Source organism: Danio rerio, chromosome 23, assembly GCF_052040795.2.
Source record: "Danio rerio strain M-AB ecotype USA chromosome 23, GRCz13ab, whole genome shotgun sequence".
Classification (NCBI taxonomy): domain Eukaryota; kingdom Metazoa; phylum Chordata; class Actinopteri; order Cypriniformes; family Danionidae; genus Danio; species Danio rerio.
In genome coordinates, this window is record NC_141043.1 from 27,621,629 (window position 1) to 27,641,101 (window position 19,473).

Genomic DNA, 19,473 nt, shown 5'->3' on the forward strand with positions numbered 1-19,473 from the left:
ATATTGTGCCTTGGAACGTTGTGGTCCAATCAACGCAAACGTAGGAGGGCGCTAAAATGGATGACGTTCCTCTCCAGCTCATTGTTGGTGCATTTCGTTGGTCGGTGGAAGCTGCGGCAGGAAGAACTGAGGTATATCTAAACAACAAATATTACTTTAAAGGCGAGTTTGCGCGCAGAAGTGAAATGTAGTAACGCACAGAAACAGTCTTATAATGAATATACAACGTATATTGTTTAATCAAGGGTCTCGGTGTGTTAAAACAAGGGGTCTCTCATCCTCCCAATTCAAAGATGGCCGAACAGCAGCATTGACGTATGAATTTTGGCGCTTTCTCCACGAGATTAAAACGCCCTAAAATCATATAACATCAGATAAAATGTGAGAACTCGCCGGTGTTGTTATGTTAACATAAGGTATTTGTTTATTTTGCGAATGCGGAAGTTAAAGTATTAACACGATTGTTTGAAACCTCTCGCAGATTACATGGCACATGCTTGAATCTGCAGTGTAAGTTACAGTAAAAACTAACATTGACGCATAAACGTTGTTAAATTTTAAAATGTAAGCGAATTCTTGTTCATCTTCAGTTAATGTGCATCATTTTGTTGTTCTTTTGCTGTAGTTTGGACATTTTGACCTTTTAGTACAGACGTGGCATAGAAGAGCATCATTCATATGACATTTGGACTGAAGGGACTAAGTTAATGTTAACCTTGTAATTGTAGAAACATATAAATTGTGATGCTTGCTGATACAATTATTTACAAATCAATAATGAAATGTTTTATGTCTTTTTGTGTTTTAATCCATGCATCTTATATTTAGATTAATTCTTTAATCTAAAATAATTTTATTAACTTTTATTCCGTCGTTTATATCTATTTTGCAGTTAGTCTTAATGAGGTCAGAAAGTCTAAAATGTAACAAGTCATGACACTAAATGTTGAAATGCATTAACTGAAGTTTTTCTAGAATACAGCAGTTTAAATGTACTTAAATTAAGATACATTTAGGTAATAAACAATGATGAAGTACAGACGACCAACTTTAGATCTCTTATCAATCAAGATTCTTTTAAATTCTTTGAAAATAAAACAGAAATACTAGCGAAAAACCATTGTTTATCTGTAAAAAAAAAAAGTGAAGATTTTTTTTTGTTGTTGTTGAAATTTTAACGAATATGAATTCTTTTTATTTACTAATTAAAAAAAACATTTGTTATTTGTTATAGAAATCATAAACTCGATTTTCACATGACTAGACCTATGAATTCTTTAAAATTTTGCACTGGAAAATAAAACAAATACTATGAAGAATCACTTTTTTTACAGTGTGTTCAGACGATGCAGTAGAAGTTATTTCCATATCATAATATTTAGGAGCGTGATCATGTTTTATTTACTTAAACCATCCTTCATAAAACCTGCAAACCTTGTTTATGAAGAATATTTTTGCAATAATACTCATTTCCTGGTATAAGCCTATGAGAAGGCATGATTTAGATGTTAGTATTTGATTATATTGATTTTCTCGTCACATTAGTGATGAACAGGATCCGGATCCATGTCCTGCCATCCAGCAGAGGTCGAGTGACTCAGGCTGCTCGTGCTCAAGAACCTCAGACCTGCTCGTACACCCAAAGACCGTGTTCACAGCCGCGTCTGGAAGGCCTGGAGTTCTGCATCAAACACGTGCTTGAAGACAAAAACGCTCCATACAGGCAATGCAGCTACATGTCCAACAAGAATGGCAAGCGATGTCCCAATGCAGCCCCTAAACCTGAGAAAAAAGAGGCGTGGGTTTTTTTAATTGCTCATGCTCACTTAAAATAATTATAATGTCCTCTTATGGATAATTGACCATTGTTTTTTTTTCCCCTTTTAGGGTTTCATTCTGTGCTGAGCATGCACGCAGAAATGCATTGGTTCAGCAGGCTCAAATGCGGAAAGCATCCGCTTCGGGACCGTCCCCTGAAGTCCTGCTCTCGCAGCTGAGTGGCTACAGTCGGCCTGAACCTGGAGCTCACAGTCAAGAAGGTCATAGTGAAGCTAGCCGAATACTAGGTGAGATTTAATTAGCTTTTTATGGCCCTTCTCCATTGAGTGGTACGGTATGGTACAGTACGGGTCACTTTTATCCACTGCTAAAAGGGTACCAATGGTACTCTTTTGGTATGTGTGGTGTACAACAGAAAGTTTCAGTTAACATCATTCTTACTTGAGAAAATATCAAAGTAAAGCAGTGCGGGTCATTCACATATCATATAAGAAGCACTTCTCACAAAACAGATGCTGTTACTTGTGTATAAATACTTGTGTATAAATTTCATTACTAACCTTTCTATGAACATGATTTGATTGTAACTGCAGATCAATGACAGTGCGAAATAGCCTACTGTAACATCTACAATTATATAAAATAAATAAATGCAACATGTATAAACATTTGCAGACCCTTACATTCTTCAATATGTTACCAATAATAAAAAAACTACATGCAGCATACATTTAGTCCTTATTTGGGTTCAAAAACAACACGCAACATATAGCTCGCAGTCAGAGCAAACCTCTCATCTGTATCTTTAATATTCGGCAGCACATGTAAACTCTGTTAGAGAGTAATTTTATCATTCAGAGTTCATAATAGTCCAAAAAGTGAGGATAATAGCTAAACATGGCAGTTTGTTCATCTTTTAGGTTGCTAAAAGAATCATTGACTTTTTTGTTTTTTTATGGCTTCTCCTTTGTTTTTTCTCGCGTTTGTGCGTTTCTGACAGGATCGGATGTCAGAAGCACTTCAATACACGCACTTTATTATCTTCAGCTCAAGAAGTTTGTTATTTCAAATATAGATGTGCGGCGAGTACAATCGAGAAAACGAAACCACTTGCAATTTAGACAGCCTTGTAAAAAGCATATGGGGCACAGGGTAAAATCTGCTCTTCTTGGCATTATGGCTTTTCAGCAAGAAGCTGACAAGGTTTGTTTGAGCTCGGGTCGACCATGGCTCATTATTATTTGTGTATATTCTTACTGTGAAATGTCTCAGCTGTGTATTTAAAACATGGCATTTCTTTTCGTTGTGGCTTGCTGCACGAGCAAGTGTCATATCTCTGTAAACAAATAGCATTCAGTTACGCGTCTAGCTTCGTCTTTTGGTACCCTTGTTGTTTTGCGTATTAACCAAGCATTACGTTGGAATGTTAAGTTGGGTCACGTGGCTCATACAATAGAGATTGTGCCAAAGCAGCTTTAAGCAAATAATCATAGAAGTCGGGTTTGAATTTACAACTAGAGTCTGTTTGGTGATAATTCAGTATGTAATGCACATAAACTGTGTGTGTGTCACCTGATAATTTTAGCCAACTTAAATTTGTAAAGTGTCTTTAGGTTTGTTGCTGCTGCAGAAAAGATGATGTGATGTAAAAAAAAAAAAAAGAAAAAAAAAACAGCCACTAAAACTGAAAATGCTGCCTTGAAAAATATAACATTTAAACTGTTAATTAAACGATAATATAATAAAATTCTAAAAAGTATTAACATTATATACTACTTATATTGGTTTGTGTTATTTTTGTCATTTAATAATTTGATTATATTGTTTATTTTCTTAGGATAAGATAGAAGAAAAATATATTTACTACAATAAAATTAGAGGTGTGAACCTATACTGGTCTCACGGTTCGGTTACGATTATCATGCCTTCGGTTCAATTCGATATTTCGGTGCATCACGGTGTATTGACAATGCTTTCCATATACAGTGTTATATTTTAGAGGAGAGGCTATAACAAGCTGTCTGTAAACACACAGAGACACAGCACCACACTGTCTCTCATTCAAACACAAACATAGACAGCACCAAAGAAACTAACACACACGCACACACACTTAAGCCCTCGCAACAGGGAGAGCTCGCGAAGAGCGGAGCAGAAAAACGAAAAAAAAAAACAAATAAAATAAGCACTTTTCCGACGGTCCCTTGCTGTGAGCTCCTCTCAGCGCGAGCTATCCTGGCTAAACACATATTGCGAGGGCTTAAACGGAGCAGTGCCCATAGTGTGGAGCAAAAAAGAAAGAAAGACGGCTGTGAAACATAACCAGCTTTGTCTTCTTGTAGAAAACACACTTTAGATCTTTTTAGGGTAAAAGGTTTTTGAGTTATTGCCGTCTGTAACTGAATGTGTGTCAAGAATATCGAAAACAAAACCAACTGAACCGCGCTCCTTTCTGGTGCCCTCCTGGATATACAGCGCCCTTAGCATTTCCCTATGGTGCCTATGCCACGGACCGGCCCTGAGTTGGCTGAGTGTTGTAAATACTCGCGCTCACCTCCCTCGCGACAGAGTGCATAGGAGATAAATGACGTCAGTACATAATAACCGGTTATGATAATTACTGAACCGATACTGAATTGTCCGCGTCTGCATCGCGGTGCACCAAAAAAACAATTAATTTTGACACCCCTAAATAAAATGTACATTTTTTTTACTATTTGGAAAAAAGTTTGATTGATCGAAATCCATATTATTGTCATTCATGTATATATTTAGTTATTAGTATAAATGTATTATAATAAATTCATTCACAATTCATTAATATGGTAGTGATTCTCAAGTTTTGATTTAAATGCAAATTATTATTATTAAAACCAATAATAACCAAAAAAAACTTTTTTTTTTTGTCTGTTTTGCTTTACTATTATACAAGATGTCAAATAAAAACAGAGCATAACAATTTAATTTGTATATGACATTGTCTATCTCATTTTCTTTTTTGTGATACAATTCTGTCTTTCTGATTTTCCTTGTTTAGATGATGAGAGTTGGAGTGAAGAAGAGCAGGATCCAGTTGTTTTGGATCAGACCTGGAGAGGAGACCCTGACAGTGAAGCTGAAAGTCTCGACAGTGACCACGAAGACCCTTTGAAGTGAGGAACTTTACAGTTTTTCAGTTTCGATAAATAAATGTCAACTGAATCATCAATTTATTTAGTGTGGTTTGATTCTATAGGCATGCAGGGGTTTACACAGCAGAGGAAGTGGCACTCATCACACGTGAAAAGCTTATCAGACTTCAGTCCCTCTACATAGACCAATTTAAACGTTTGCAACACTTACTAAAAGAAAAGAAACGCCGTTACCTGCACAGCCGCAAGATTGAACATGAGACTATTGGTGAGACTGCTGTTGTTTGTTTATATATTTATTTATTTATTTATGTTCTTAGCCTTCTACATATACATGCATGTATAAACACTCAAACACACTCAGGTCTGTTTTTGTGATTCAGGGAGCAGCCTGTTAACTGGTCCAGAAGGGCTATCTATGAAGGAAAGGGAGAACTTAAAGAAGTTAAAGGCTTTGCGGCGTTATCGGCGTCGTTATGGTGTGGAGGCTTTGCTGCACCGTCAGCTCAGAGAACGAAGACAAGCGATCACTGAAGGAGGACCGACACAGGTATGGATGGACTTTAAACCATAATGCATCAATCTGATGTCAAAAATTAGCAGGGACTAAAACAAATGTTGTGTCTTTGTTTTGCCTCTATTTGGGCCAAAAAGGTTTTCTTGAACACAACAGTAGCACTGCAGGTGATGATCACAGGTGCATCCTGTGTGAAAGGAAAAAAAAAAAACTTTCTTTGTCTGTATCAACGGATATCAATGAATAAAAAAAAAGTGAAAGCAAAACAATGACTGCATATATAAAAAAGTAAACAAAGCAGTGTTCGTTTACCATTTTGAACATAGTCATCAGTTTTTTTCATTTCATGTGCTCATGCTATGATACTGATATATTGGAATGCATGGGGGGATAATGTAACATTAAAAGGGCCTTTTATCATTGGCATCTTATGTTTTGCTTGCATTACGTTTTATTGTTTTGTTCTAAAAAGCCATTCAGAGCGATCTGTGTCACCAATGGCCTTGAGGCTTATTCAACACGCCCAATGTTCAGCAACCTGAGCCTAACTAAAGCAGATTTGTAGACCACAGTGCAAAAACTAACTCAACAGATGGTCACTGACAGCTTAATGTGTCATGGCCATTGTGAATTTGAATTTTTAAAATAACCAATTTAAAGCTCCGCAATCTCATTTGAAAGACAACTGAATTCAATTGAATCGTCCTCACTTTTTATTGTTATTTTTAATGTCTTTAATGTCGTCATTTTTTTTTCTTCACAGGCAATGCGTTTAGGCCAGAGGTGCATTTCCTTTGTGGAAGGGACACGCTGTTCAAATCAGTGTCTGCCAATGACAAGACATTGTGTCTCTCGTATCCTTTATGTCTTGTGTTTCTCTGACTCTTATGTTCAGTTTTTTTTCTGTTAAGTAGTAAAGTCTTTTCTGTTTAATTTTTGGGGTTGGTAACATTTCTTTGATGTTTAAGAAAAATCAAATGATAGCAAGGCTGTATTTATTTGCTTGAGAATAACAGCAATATATTTATCATGTAAATATGTATGCATCATTTTATAATATATTATGAAATGATGCATGCAAGTTTACATAATATTTTTTTCTAATATAATACACTTTAAAATATAATTTATTTCATAGACTGCATTTCTTATCCTAAAGTCTTACTGACCTCATACTTTTGAACGGAAATATGCATATTTATTTTGTTCATATTTAAATATAAAAATATTTATTGATTGTATTGATTTAATCATTCATTGATTTGGGCATAAATCTAGATACAGGGGTGCACCACTTTTTTTTTTTTTTTTTTTTTTTAAGTTTAGTTTTCAAATGATTACCTGGAGATTTTAGTTGGTCCTCACACTGTTCTTGGCTCAGCCTTCATGTCTCATTCATATGTAAACGGCCATTTTAGAATTTCGAAATATACGTTGCATATATGTACATATTTGACATGTATATTTTTATATTTGAAATCTTAACATGACTTTGTATTTTAAATTAATGTAATTTGTAAAAAGTGTTGTATCTTAGATTTATATATATCAGCTGATCACACGGCCCTATATATATATATATATATATATATATATATATATATAGGGCCGTGTGATCAGCTGATGCTTTTACATTAGTCTCAATTACCTAATTACAGCAGAGTTCATTTGATTCCCTCCCTACCTGCCTCTCATATTTTTACTCAGAAAAGTAGTTTATCAGCATGCTAAGACTGAGCAGCACACGTGTCTGTTCATAATGAGTTCAAATGAACTGGAATTTTTTCCACTTTTTTAGTTGTGCAGTAATTAGATAAACAGCACATCAGTTATTTGTGTCAGTAAGCAATTAAACTCACAAATACTAACCAATTTGACCATTTTGTACGTAATTAATAGCTTCTCACTTCCATGGTTTGGTGTGATATTAACTGTCCCAGAGATCTGTGAACTTTTCACCAGACCACCCTTTTCAGGCGGTCCTGCGCACACCAAGACCAGCTTATTTTACATTTTCGCCAAACCACAAGCATTGCAAATTTGCAAGATCCTGTGTTCTACACTATTTGAATTGCATCCAAGTGAATTAAATCTTGCATGCAAAAGTGCTTTTCTAGTACCATATCAGATCTGCATTTTTTATTTTAATCGCCAATGTGCACCTGTGCACCAGTTAGGTAGTATTTTGTAGCCCTGAATCAAGGCCCGCAGCTTGCTGTAGCTGTTGGTTTCAAACAGCGGCTGACACAAAACACTTCTTAAGGTCTGTTGACTTTCCCAAAATGATCTGATGGGTTAAGTCGATTTCATTTTGAAGGAACATTTTAAGTTCTCCACCTCTTCCCACCTTCCATATCTTTGACATTAAGACACTTTTTTCCCCCAGTGCTAGTTCTCCAAATCTCCTTAACACCCCACCACAGACATTTACCAAGACAGCAGCCAAGTTTTATTCAAGCTGTGCCCTGGTCTTAAGGACGTCCCATGCGATCGTCCTGTCCACATGGGACAGTCGGAGGAGCCCCGCTGTCCTCTACACCTGTCCCTGCCTCCACCCATGTACCAGCCCGAGCAGGAGTCTCTCGCCCCGGAGCAGCTGGCGTCTGCGCCCACAGACATGTACCTCAGTGCCGCCGAGCTCCAGCCAACAGAAAATCTACCTCTGGAATTCAGTGATGTATGATTTGTGTTGCTTTTTCTCATTAAAACAAGTCAATGTGTGCAGTCACTCTCCTCATGTGTTTTGGCACATCCCTTCATAAGTTGGGTATCATCAGAATAATTAAATCGGCATCTGCACTAAATTTGTTCTCCAGAACACCTTGCTTCGCTGAGGTATCCATCATGTATCTACATGCCTGCAAACAGTGCTGCTCAAACACGTCCCCCGCTGTGTAAATCATATCCCATACCCTCACATGAATGAACAACAAATTAATCTGAATGTTCAACTGTCATCTTCCTTTAATTTTGTGTCTGACATTTTGTGTGTGCCCACAGTAAAAACCTCTCATTTAATCTCATTTTTGGAAACGTTTAATTTGCCTGTTATGCTGCATTGCATAATTTATTTATGTACTTTCCCATTATTTTCCCCGATGCCTGTTTGCAAAACCAATTTTGATGTTTTACTGATTAATTGGGCTGGTTGTTAGACCAGTGTACTTAGTCAGTGAGTACGTATACATTTACGCTAATAATCAGATTTTAATATGATTAAGACAATACTCTGATTAAAAGTCTAACATGGAAAAAAGCAATTTTTGATCAACCTGATTAAGGTCATAATTGAGCTAAAGAAAAATCAGATTAAGACATGTTAAGTATGCCAATTTAAGTCGCATTATTGAAGTACAGTACAGACATGTAAAGACCTTAAACTTATCATGTAGGACTTTTCGTTAATCAAATTATGTGCTATAACATGTAAAACCAGATCATGAAAGGAACATGCAAAAAGCAACTTGTGTAAACACCTTAATCATATTATTGTCTCATTCAGATTAGGGTACTGTTAGAATACAATTTAGTAGCCTTTTTGAAAATATAAGCTGTTGCAAAAACTATATATTATAGCTAATATAATAAATGAATAAAAAAGTGCACAATATATGGATATTAAGATCATTTTAGTCATCAATCTATATTGTTATTTTTAATCAGTTCATAGAAACATTTTACACATGGTTCACCTTTTTGGAGTCTTTATAATAAGAATTTATTAATACTGTAAATATAATATTTAGCAATTTCTTAATACCATACATTATACGTTAATCTTAGCATTAATGCTATTTGATTCTATTTTTTATTAATAAAATATTTAATTTGAAGCATTTTTTTATAAAATTGTTATTATTAATTATAGATTGCAGCATTTGTGATGTCAAAATTTGCAAGTCTAATTCAAGTTTTGTTATGTAGCTTGAAAGATAAACACACCCCAAACCTTCTTATCTAATTTCTTATAAGAAGCATGTTTAATAAAACATGGTTTTCATACACTGTAAAACCCAAAATGTTAAGATAACTCAAACCATTTGAGGAAACCAATCGCAACAAACCATTTAACTTTAAAAACTATTCCTAATAAGTTCCATGAACTTACTCCATTTGAGTAAACCTAGTAAATGAAGAGAACTCAAACCAACTGAGTACTGTAAAACCCAATAAACGAAGGCAACTTAAACCATTTGAGGAAACCGATTGCAACAAACCACAAGTTCAAAAACTAATCCTAATGAGTACTGTAAACTTACTCCATTTAAGTTAAAGCAATGAGGTATTTAACTCATTACCTTCAACACTGAGTTCAAAACTCTTTTCAAATGAGTAGAACTAACATTGTCAGTTTTGAGTTAACTACACTCATTTGATAAAGTTGACTGTTGGGTTTTACAGTGTATTTGTATGTACGTTGTTGAACAAAATATTGAACAAAAAGAAGTGGTGTAAACCACAAGTCATATTTTACATTAGAATTTTTTAATAATCAGAAATGTAAATCAAATTAGTCTTCCTGATGTTGACGTCACCATTGCAGCACTCTGTAACCAGTAGTAATGGCCAAACGTCGTTTAAAATCACAACATAAAACAATGAACAGAATCAAAATGTAGTATTAATCATGAGTGGTTAATTATTTAAATTTCTTGGCGTGCAGGATCTTGATGTTGAAGATGAGGGTTTGCAGTGTCCGCCGTCCCCCTTGCTCTTTGACACAGCACTCGCATTAGAAGACCAAACCATCAGAGAGATCGCCGAAGCCCCCATGGACATCCTGACCGGGGCTGAGCAGGGCGATCTGGACGCCTCTGCCCAAGACGCTGAACTCTCAGAGAGAGATGAGGTGTCTGTTGAAGACTCGGTAATCATTATTGTTGCTTGTTAAAATGAGAAATTCTGTTTTCTATTTCTTGGGCATTTAAGCCCTTTAACTCATGTCTTGTTTTACAGGTTGACACTGAAATACTTGAAGCAGTTGAACAAGCAATCCCCATGCAGAATTCATCAAAAGACTCTGACACCAAAACAACAGATGCCTTATCCTGAGCACCTTATGACCTGATTTTCTCAGCTGCTGTGCTGTTTATAATTCCAAACAGTTCATATATCTATTTAAAAGCCATAATTCTGGATTTCTTGTGAAATATTTTAGCCTAACATTCTCATTACTTTAAATAACACATAATCTGATTTAGATTATGCTTCGTGAAACTAAAAGGACAGCAGTTACAATATACAGTATGTGACGCATGTGTTTCACTACAGAAAGTCTACCGTTTTCACTTTTTATCCTGTACATTTCTGGTTCCATATCATATTCACGACTCATACTGGGATTTGTTCACTAAAATAAACCTTTACATCTCATCTCGCTCTTGTTAATTATAATTTTGCACTCATGAAAGTAGCTCCTCTGGGATAGTCTGGGTTCCCACGGTCTTGGAAAACCTAGAAACATCAGGGTAATTTTCAGCCTCGGAGATTTCTATAGTGCATAAACCTGATTCAGTAATGTGTGAGTTGCTTGCGAACGTGAGCTATTTGATTTGTGAGTGAAATGTTCTGGGTCAGATAATTTTCATAATTCATATTGGAATGTTTTATTATGAAGCGGTCTTTTTTATAAATATTGATAAAGTAAAGAAATGACTGGACAGGTCATGCAAACTAGTCAAGAAGAACAAGAACTCTATAGAGAAACAATAGTGTTTAGAATGTTTAGTTGTTGATAAAATATTTTAATCACCAAATATCTTTAGAAATGGAAAGATAATACATTTAAAATAACACAAAGTATTGCCAAAATAAATTGCAACGTACAAAAGTTCATCTAACATTTTTCTTTTTTTTCTTAATTTTTGCTAATTTTGACATTTTTATTTAATATTTTTCCTTAACATGAATTTGGGCTACTAATTTTTTTTACCATTATTGTAAGTTATTTTGTTAGATGAGCTCCAGTTTAGCTTGATTGTTGACTAAACTAATGTATATGCACAAATATAATACTGTAAAGCATCTTATAGAAAATATAATAATTTAATTGAGAGATTTGTGAGAGTGTACTCGTATATGCTGAGCACTGTATATGCTAGCTGGTAAATAAATACAAAAGATTAGTACAAAAACAGTGAACACTTTGAAGGTCAGAAACGACTGCATTTGAGAACATAAATACATCTAGCAGAAACTTTGTTTAATTTTTGATTGTATATTTGAAGCAGAACATGTTTCGGAAAGGTTTACAGGCAATAATCTGTCACGTGTCTTTAAACGTCCAATATTATTTCTGTTCTGTAAAGCAACTAGTTTTTAAGAAATTTAAGTGACTAGTTTATTAACTAATATACCAATAATTAAGTACAATTTAAGACTTAAAAAGTACACTGGTAATAAATTAATTGTAAATATTGCATTAATATAATTTATTATTAGGGCCAGCATGGTGGCTCAGTGGTTAGCACTGTTGCCTCACTGCAAGAAGGACGCTGGTTCAAGCCCTGACTGAGTCAGTTGACAATTCTGTGTGGAGTTTGCATATTCTCCCTGTGTTGGCATGGGTTTTCTCTGGGTGCTCCAGTTTCCCCCACAAGTCCAAAGACATGCGCTATAGATATATTGAAAGAACTGAATTACAGTACTGGGTTGCAGATGGAAGGGCATCTGCTGTGTAAAACATGTGCTGGATAAGTTGGCAGTTCATTCCGCTGTGGCGACCCCTAATTAATAAAGGGACTAAGCCGAAAAGAAAATGAATGAATGATTAATGAAATTGCCACCAGTATATGTGTGTGAATCTGAAGATGTATGGGTGTTTTCCAGTATTGGGTTGCAGCTGGAAGGACACTCACTGCATAAAACATATGCTGGATAAGTGATTCAGTTCGTTTTGGCGACCCCAGATTAATGAAGGTACTAAGCCAAAAAGAAAATGAATGAAATTGGCCCTAGTGTATGTGTGTTTCCAGGGATGAAGCTGAAAGGGCGTCCGCTGTGTAAAACATAAGCTGGATAAATTGGCGATTCATTCCGCTGTGGTGACCCCTGATAAATAAAGGTTCTAAGCCAAAGGAAAATTAATGATTAATTATTAATGCAAAAATACAAAGTTAGACAAACATTTTAAAAATAAAACATAAATGAAAAATAAATAAATAAAACGAGACTATGTAATTTTAACAGCGCAAGGGTTGAACTAATGAATGAAATATTATTAAACAATGAAACTTACAGTTGGTAGCAAGACATGCTAAATGTTGTCACAAGACCATTGATTTACTGCTTAATCCTGACAGACCTAAATAAAGCCGAGCCGCTGTTTGTTTAGTCACGAGTCATGATTAAATCACTGCAGATGCGTAGCAAAATCAAATAAAACGCGTTAATAAATTAAACAAAAACTCCATCTAAATAAAATAAACATACAAGTCAAAGCTATAAATGAAAACATGCGTCTGAAAACGCTACGTGGAGCACAACACAGGCCCTTTTACTAAAAGTGGGGCGGGCATCACAATTTCAAGCCCATGACATCACTTTTCCTGCGAGTGCTTTAACCTAAACACGGGAAGAGAGCGACGGATGGGAAGAGACGACGATAAAACCTCTAATCAGCGGCTGGGAAGACAGATAAACATGTCCACAAGCTGTGAATTCAATAGTACAGTGCAAGGTATTTCTTAGCGATACTCATCGGGGATATTTTCACACCTTCTGAAGAAACGCAAGGATCGCGCGAGGTAAAGAGATGCAATTTTTCTAGCTTATCGCGCGCTCGGTTTGACGTTTACATGTCGGTGTTATGCTTATTTTGCAAAATGTAATGTACTATGGGGGTAATATGTGTTTGTTATGGTGTTATATGTTGATGTAAGACTGGAATGGGGAATGTGGGGCATTAGCCATCCGGCTATCTGGGACACCGGTGGGCTTGAAGTCTGTGAGGATGCTTGCTGGCTTGTGATATCCTGCTTTGCTCGGAAATGCATTACGCTTGTTTTGTTAAATCATTCATTTTACCACAATCCGAGTTGGCTTTATATGTGTGGACCTCGCATTTTTCCATGCCAGTGCATAAAAAAAAACAATAATCCGTTCTTATCCTAAGCCTGTGCATCAGTTTGGATCCCTGTGTTTTATGTGGTTCAATCTATAGCCCTTCCTCTTTCTACAGCACAGGCTGTTTATAGTTACACACTTTGGCAACCCACAACTTTTGTGTTTACTTGTGTGTGATGAGAACGCAGGCTGCATTGTAAAATTGCTAATTTTGGCAGTTCATTCCGCCTGAGACCCTAAAAACAGCAACTAATTCAAGAGTAATTGAGGGTAAAAGCATGCCCCCGGCCCCTCCCCTTTAATATTTTACAGATGTTTTTCACATTTGCAAGTCCCATGTTCAAAACCATGTCAAGAGTACTTTTACAACCTACAGCTCTCTTACATTGAATATTCGCTTTACAAGTAGATGTGTTTGGAAGATTTTTCAGTTTTTTAGTCTCTTAGGTGGAGTTTATAGATTTTTGTTAGACAATCAATACTGTTTTAAAGGGTCATCTTTTGTGGAATCTCTTTAATTGCGTTTTCCTAATTTGTAATGCGATTACATTTTCCTAACTGTTCCCTACCATATTAATTTTAACTTATTTGTTTTATAAATATGCACATATATCTGGTTTTCAGATTTATATTTGATAATGGTGTATTCATTTTATTGTTATTTTTATTGTGTTTTACAAATTGTCATTATTAAAGATGTCATTTTTAGGAATTTTATTTCCATAGCAGTTTATTTATTTTTAAGTTATCTGTCTGCTGGCTAAATTATATTAAAGAGAATTAGTTTTAGAAAAATTAATTCTACCATCCACACTTGACCTAATCCGGACCAATTTCTTTCCAGTTGAATGCAAAAGAAGATATTTTAAAGAATGTTGTATACCTTTAACTACTGACATCAATAGTAGGAAAAAAGAACTGTAAAAAAAATTGTTGTTTTACCCCAGCTACCGGGAAAAAATCGTACAGTAAAGTAACAGATATTAAAATTACAGAAATTTCCTTACATTTCTGTAATTTAGGGAATGTTATTTTATAGTAAATTTCAGTAATTTAACGTCTGTTATTATATGGTATATCAGTAATTTAACGTCTGTTACTTTATAGTAAATTTCAGTAATTTAACGTCTGTTATTTTACGGTAAGTTTCAGTAATTAAACGTCTGTTATTTTATAGTAAATTTCAGTAATTTAACATCTGTTATTTTATGGTTTCTCAGTAATTTAGCGCCTGTTATTTTATAGTAAATTTCTGTAATTTAACGTCTGTATTTTATGGTAAATCAGTAATTTAACGTCTGTTATTTTATAGTAAATTTCTGTAATTTAATAGCTGATATTTTATGGTAAATTTCTGTAATTTAACGTCTGTTATTTTACGGTAAATTTCAATAATTTAATCCTTGTTATTTTAAGATAAATTTCTGTAATTTAACAGCTGATATTTTATGGTAAATTTCTGTAAATTAGCAGCTGTTATTGTTTTTTTTCAACTGGGGTAAAATAACTGCATTTTTTACAGTGTACTATGAAAGTCAATAGTTACAGGTTTTCAACATTTTTCAGTATATCTTATTTTGTGTTCAACTGAACAAAACAAATAAATAATTATAAATTGATAAGTCTTTTATTCTTCTAATTGATTAGAATGGAACGGGTCACAAAACACCAAAACACATTTTTTGAGATGTTGACAGTCATTTATATTTCCCGCATTGCTAGAAACACTGTTAGGACTCATATTTTTAGCAAAAAAATGAAAATGGATTGTTTTTGCATTGTTTAGAGCAAATTCGTTCTTTCAGTTTGAAAAAACATTTTGAAGCTACGTCACAGCGATGAGATCTTTGTGCAAGATCCAGCGTGAATATTGGCTGTTTATACCGGCCGTGACAAAGTGATATCATTGATTCAGCATTAACTCATGAGAAAGACTTGGTTCAAACCAATCAGCGCACTCTATTGTGAACGAGGTGCAACTTCATTAATTTGCATGATATAGCTTCAAAGACTCCTTTTACCAGTTATGGTGTTCAGAGAGATGCCACGCTGTGTTGCCAACCAGAATTCGTAGAATAATTAGTAGAATAATTATTTGGAGAAATGGGTCGTCAGTGTTACATTTAAGTGGAATGTTTCAAAGTGTCGATCAGCTGGTTTTGATTATAAGCTGACATACGAGTGATCCGCTGATGAATCACGGCTTTAAAACGCTCCGGTGTCCCTGTGTCTGTGGTTACACTGGGTATCTGGTTAAACAGTAGTGAGTTTGTTTAAGAATGTCAGCGGGAAATGGACGTTTTTAAAATTTTAGTATCGAATTCCAATATTGAGCAACCCTACTAACACGTGACAAAAATATGTTATATTCATTCATTTTCTTTTCGGCTTAGTCCCTTTATTAATCTGGGGTCACCACAGCGGAATGAACCGCTAACTTATCCAGCACATGTTTTTGCTCAGCAGATGCCCTTCCAGCTGCAACCCATCTCTGGGAAACATCCATAAACACTCATTCACACTATACACTATGGACAATTTAGCCTACCCAATTCACCTGTACCGCATGTCTTTGGACTGTGGGAGAAACTAGAGCACCTGGAGGAATTCCATGCGAACGCAGGGAGAACATGCAAACTCCACACAGAAGTGCAAACTGACCCAGCCGAGGCTCGAACCAGCGACCTTCTTGCTGTGAGGCGACAGCACTACCTACTGCGCCACTGCGTCGTCAAAAATATGTTTGTAAGGAACATTTTTTCTATACAAGAGTTTTTTCGAATCTGGAAATAGTCAAATTAGAATTTGCCACTCGGCTTTTTTTTGAAAAAACGCGGTTCCAGTTAATTTTGATAGTCCTGTCTCTATGGATTTGGTAAGTATGTGATCAATGTTCGTTGTTTATGTTTCTCCAGATGGCAAAGTTAGTTAGCAGCGTCAACAGTACTCTTTCAGTTAGTAAAATGACTGAAGTTACTAAGTAGTTTTCATTGTTATTACAATATTCTGGACTGAAAATGCTTTGTTCTGCGTCTTTTTAAACGGTTTGATTGACCGTAGTCAGATCCTTATGTTATAAATGCTTAGCACACATCGGACAGCATTTTATGAGTTTCACATATAGCCCAAAGTGCCTCCAAGTGAAGAATCGCCCATGTATTCTTACGTAGTGCCCTTGGAATTTTGATGCCCAGACAGACCATTGCACAGCCGGTGAAGTAAATAATGTCCCCAAAATAGCTGACAGCAATCGAAGGCGAGATAAACTCCAAATTGCTCAGTAAACCAAATGGCCACAGAGGACATTAGAGGCAGCAGGGGGGCCTTGCTCCCAGTTTGCTGATAGTCACGGTTGTGTGGTAATTTTGCGAACTACTCCCAGTGATCACAACATTATCTTGTTGTGGCTTTTGATCTTTTCGCATGCCCGGCAGACATGCATTGTCTCTAATGGGAGTCAGATGACATAGGCAAGATCACATTATTAAAGATTCCAAGACACTTAGTGAGGAATTCAGAATGTGTTTTCCTGTGTGAATTCACTTAAATGATGTGCGAAAATATGGAAATGTTTCCATAGCTTCAGTTTATCTGGTTGTCTAACTGTTTACACAGTCTGTGTTGTGTTTCAGTGTTTTTTGGTATGTTTTTAGGACATGCCAATGCGATTTATCCTTGCTTATAGAACACACATGCTAGCTTGCCCTAGGCATTTTGTGTGAAGCAGATTTTCTAGTTGGACGTCTTCACTCTGCAATGCAATTACAGGCCCATTTCTATCAGCAAAGCAATTTTGGGTGCAAATGATTTTTTTTTCCAAAAAACTCTGTTTGAATTTCAAGCATTATATAAAACCTAAGTAAATCCCAATTACACTACTTTTGCTAAAAAAAAAAAAAAAAAAAAAAAAAAAATATATATATATATATATATATATATATATATATATATATATATATATATATATATATATATATATATATATATATATTTATATATATGCCTCTATCAACATTTTTACAAAACTCCAGAAAAACATATCTTTAGCTAATAAAACAAACAAAAGAGGACTTCATGTTATAATTACGTTGCTTATTATCATTTCATTATTCAAAAATATTACATTTGGTTGCTAGCAGAATATGGTTAACATCTCAAAACACTTCCTATAGCACATGGCTTCTGAATTATTATTTAAGAAGGTTTCAGTCACTTGAGTTTTTTATATTGCATTTGTTTTTCACTGTTGTAAGCTTGCTTAGTAGCTCACCTGGTAAAGCTTTGCACTTTTTTATCACATACGTAAAGCTTAGGCCTGGCTGTCACAATAATTAATTTTTGTTGTGCAATATATTGTTATTAGCATTATCAGCACTTGTAGAATTAAAGCTGCAAAGCTTTAGCATTCTTTTTTATTGTTCATTTGATAAATGCATGAGTCAGTGTGCTGTGTTCACATCTTGTCATAATTACCATAATTTTATTTTCGTGTTTTGGACTAAATTAGTCTTAAATTAGTGACTTTCACAACAGACAGGGAAAGCCCTGTACTGTAAAACCCATTAATTTAACTGTACCATGCAAATGCTGGTTTGTTGCTGTGTTGACTAAATTGCAAGTTCAACAGGCGGATAAAGTTCAAAATAGCTCAGTATCGTCCTTTATGGATATTTAGCTCGTGTTCTTGTATACTTTGCATTAACTGCGCTTGTTCACCAGACAAACAGATTCTTCTCGAATAATAGGCTGGCAGGACATTTCTTTGTAGAATGCTTGTAGTATCTTGCTGCTTGTAATAGTGCTACTGTGCTGTCATGGCAATGCTGCAACTTGTCACTGTCTATATGATGTAAGTATTTTATTGGCTTGTTTTTTTTTAAAACAGAGTTCAAAAGCAAAATGTTACAAAATTATATAACTTAATAAAGTAATAAATGATTTTTACAAAGCATTTTATTTTCGGTGTTTATTATATGCAAGGGTATCCAGAATTTTTATTTCGGTGCATCACTAATAATTTAAAATTAAATGCTTTTACAGGTTGGAATATTTTATTATGACATGTGAATGCACCGTGAATGTTGCCACAAATACATTTACAATCAGAAATGCTTATTTGCACCTTTCGTTGGACATTTCACTTGAATTGAATTTTTGTAAAAATAAAAATGTCATTAGCCTTGGTTGCACGTTCACTTGCATGAAATTTTTTATCATACATTATTTTACTGGTGCACAATCAGTATCAGAATATAAATGCTTGTTTTTAATAGTAGAGACTTGATAAGCAAATTAATTATCGGCTGATAAGTAAGGAATTCTTTTTGATGGTTGATCCATTCCAGATCCGTGCTGCTGGCCGTGAGGGTTTTGATTGGTGCTTTTGACGTGATGTGACATGCTACATTCATCAGACACATGTTTTAGAAGAGTTTTGCTAGAGGGAAGATGAGATGTTGGCAGTGTGGGAGTTTGCCACTAAGAAAAGAGGACATCAGAATTGTAATTTTTAAATGTTTAAAAAAAAAAAAAGATCTTTTTGTTTTCTCTGTTTTCTTGTTCTCTAGAGTTAAGGTTTTAAAATATGAATGCTCTAATTAGGATTTTTGCAGCCGATAATGAGTACCAATTCCTTATCTTGGTGATCGGCCAATCGAGTACCAATTCTGATGCTTCAAGCTTTACAATGCATAAAGCACATTTTCAGTCCAAGTATGATACTTAAGCTTAATATACTCAAGATACTTAATCATTTAGTGTGGACATGTCATCACCTTTACAGAAAAAATAGATAAAAACAGATTAAAAAAATTGGCAAGAAATATCACTAATAAAGCAATTTGGAAAAAATGCAAATCATGGAAGAATTCAACATGAAGTTTGAAGCGCTAAGGATGCACAAGGAATTAAAATGCACACATTTGAATCCATTACTTCTTTACTGAAAGGAAATAGGTACATAAACTACTGCTTAGTACAATG

General features: G+C 35.0%; 2 protein-coding genes and 1 non-coding gene across 15 annotated transcripts in view; all 3 read left to right on the forward strand.

Moving 5' to 3' along the window:
- Positions 1-80: 80 nt before the first annotated feature.
- Positions 81-10,800, forward strand: kansl2 (KAT8 regulatory NSL complex subunit 2). Of its 12 annotated transcripts, XM_087305596.1 has the most exons (11): positions 290-381; positions 482-510; positions 1,546-1,798; positions 1,888-2,066; positions 4,817-4,931; positions 5,015-5,178; positions 5,294-5,460; positions 6,191-6,281; positions 7,851-8,104; positions 10,091-10,294; positions 10,384-10,800. In XM_087305596.1, exons 3-11 carry the CDS (start codon positions 1,548-1,550, stop codon positions 10,477-10,479), a joined length of 1,521 nt encoding a protein of 506 aa, XP_087161722.1. In that variant the 5' UTR covers positions 290-381; positions 482-510; positions 1,546-1,547; the 3' UTR covers positions 10,480-10,800.
- On the forward strand, positions 7,615-7,752 carry LOC137489195 (small nucleolar RNA SNORA2/SNORA34 family). The gene has a single exon (XR_015524231.1). It is a non-coding gene; the product is annotated as a small nucleolar RNA SNORA2/SNORA34 family (small nucleolar RNA).
- Positions 10,801-12,967: 2,167 nt separating the features above from the next.
- nckap5l (NCK-associated protein 5-like) overlaps positions 12,968-19,473 on the forward strand; it is a 53,606-nt gene continuing 47,100 nt past the window's right edge. For both annotated transcript variants that reach the window (XM_087307147.1, XM_087307150.1), the window contains exon 1: positions 12,968-13,172. The gene's annotated coding sequence lies outside the window, so the exon portion shown is untranslated. The remainder of the gene's footprint in view (positions 13,173-19,473) is intronic.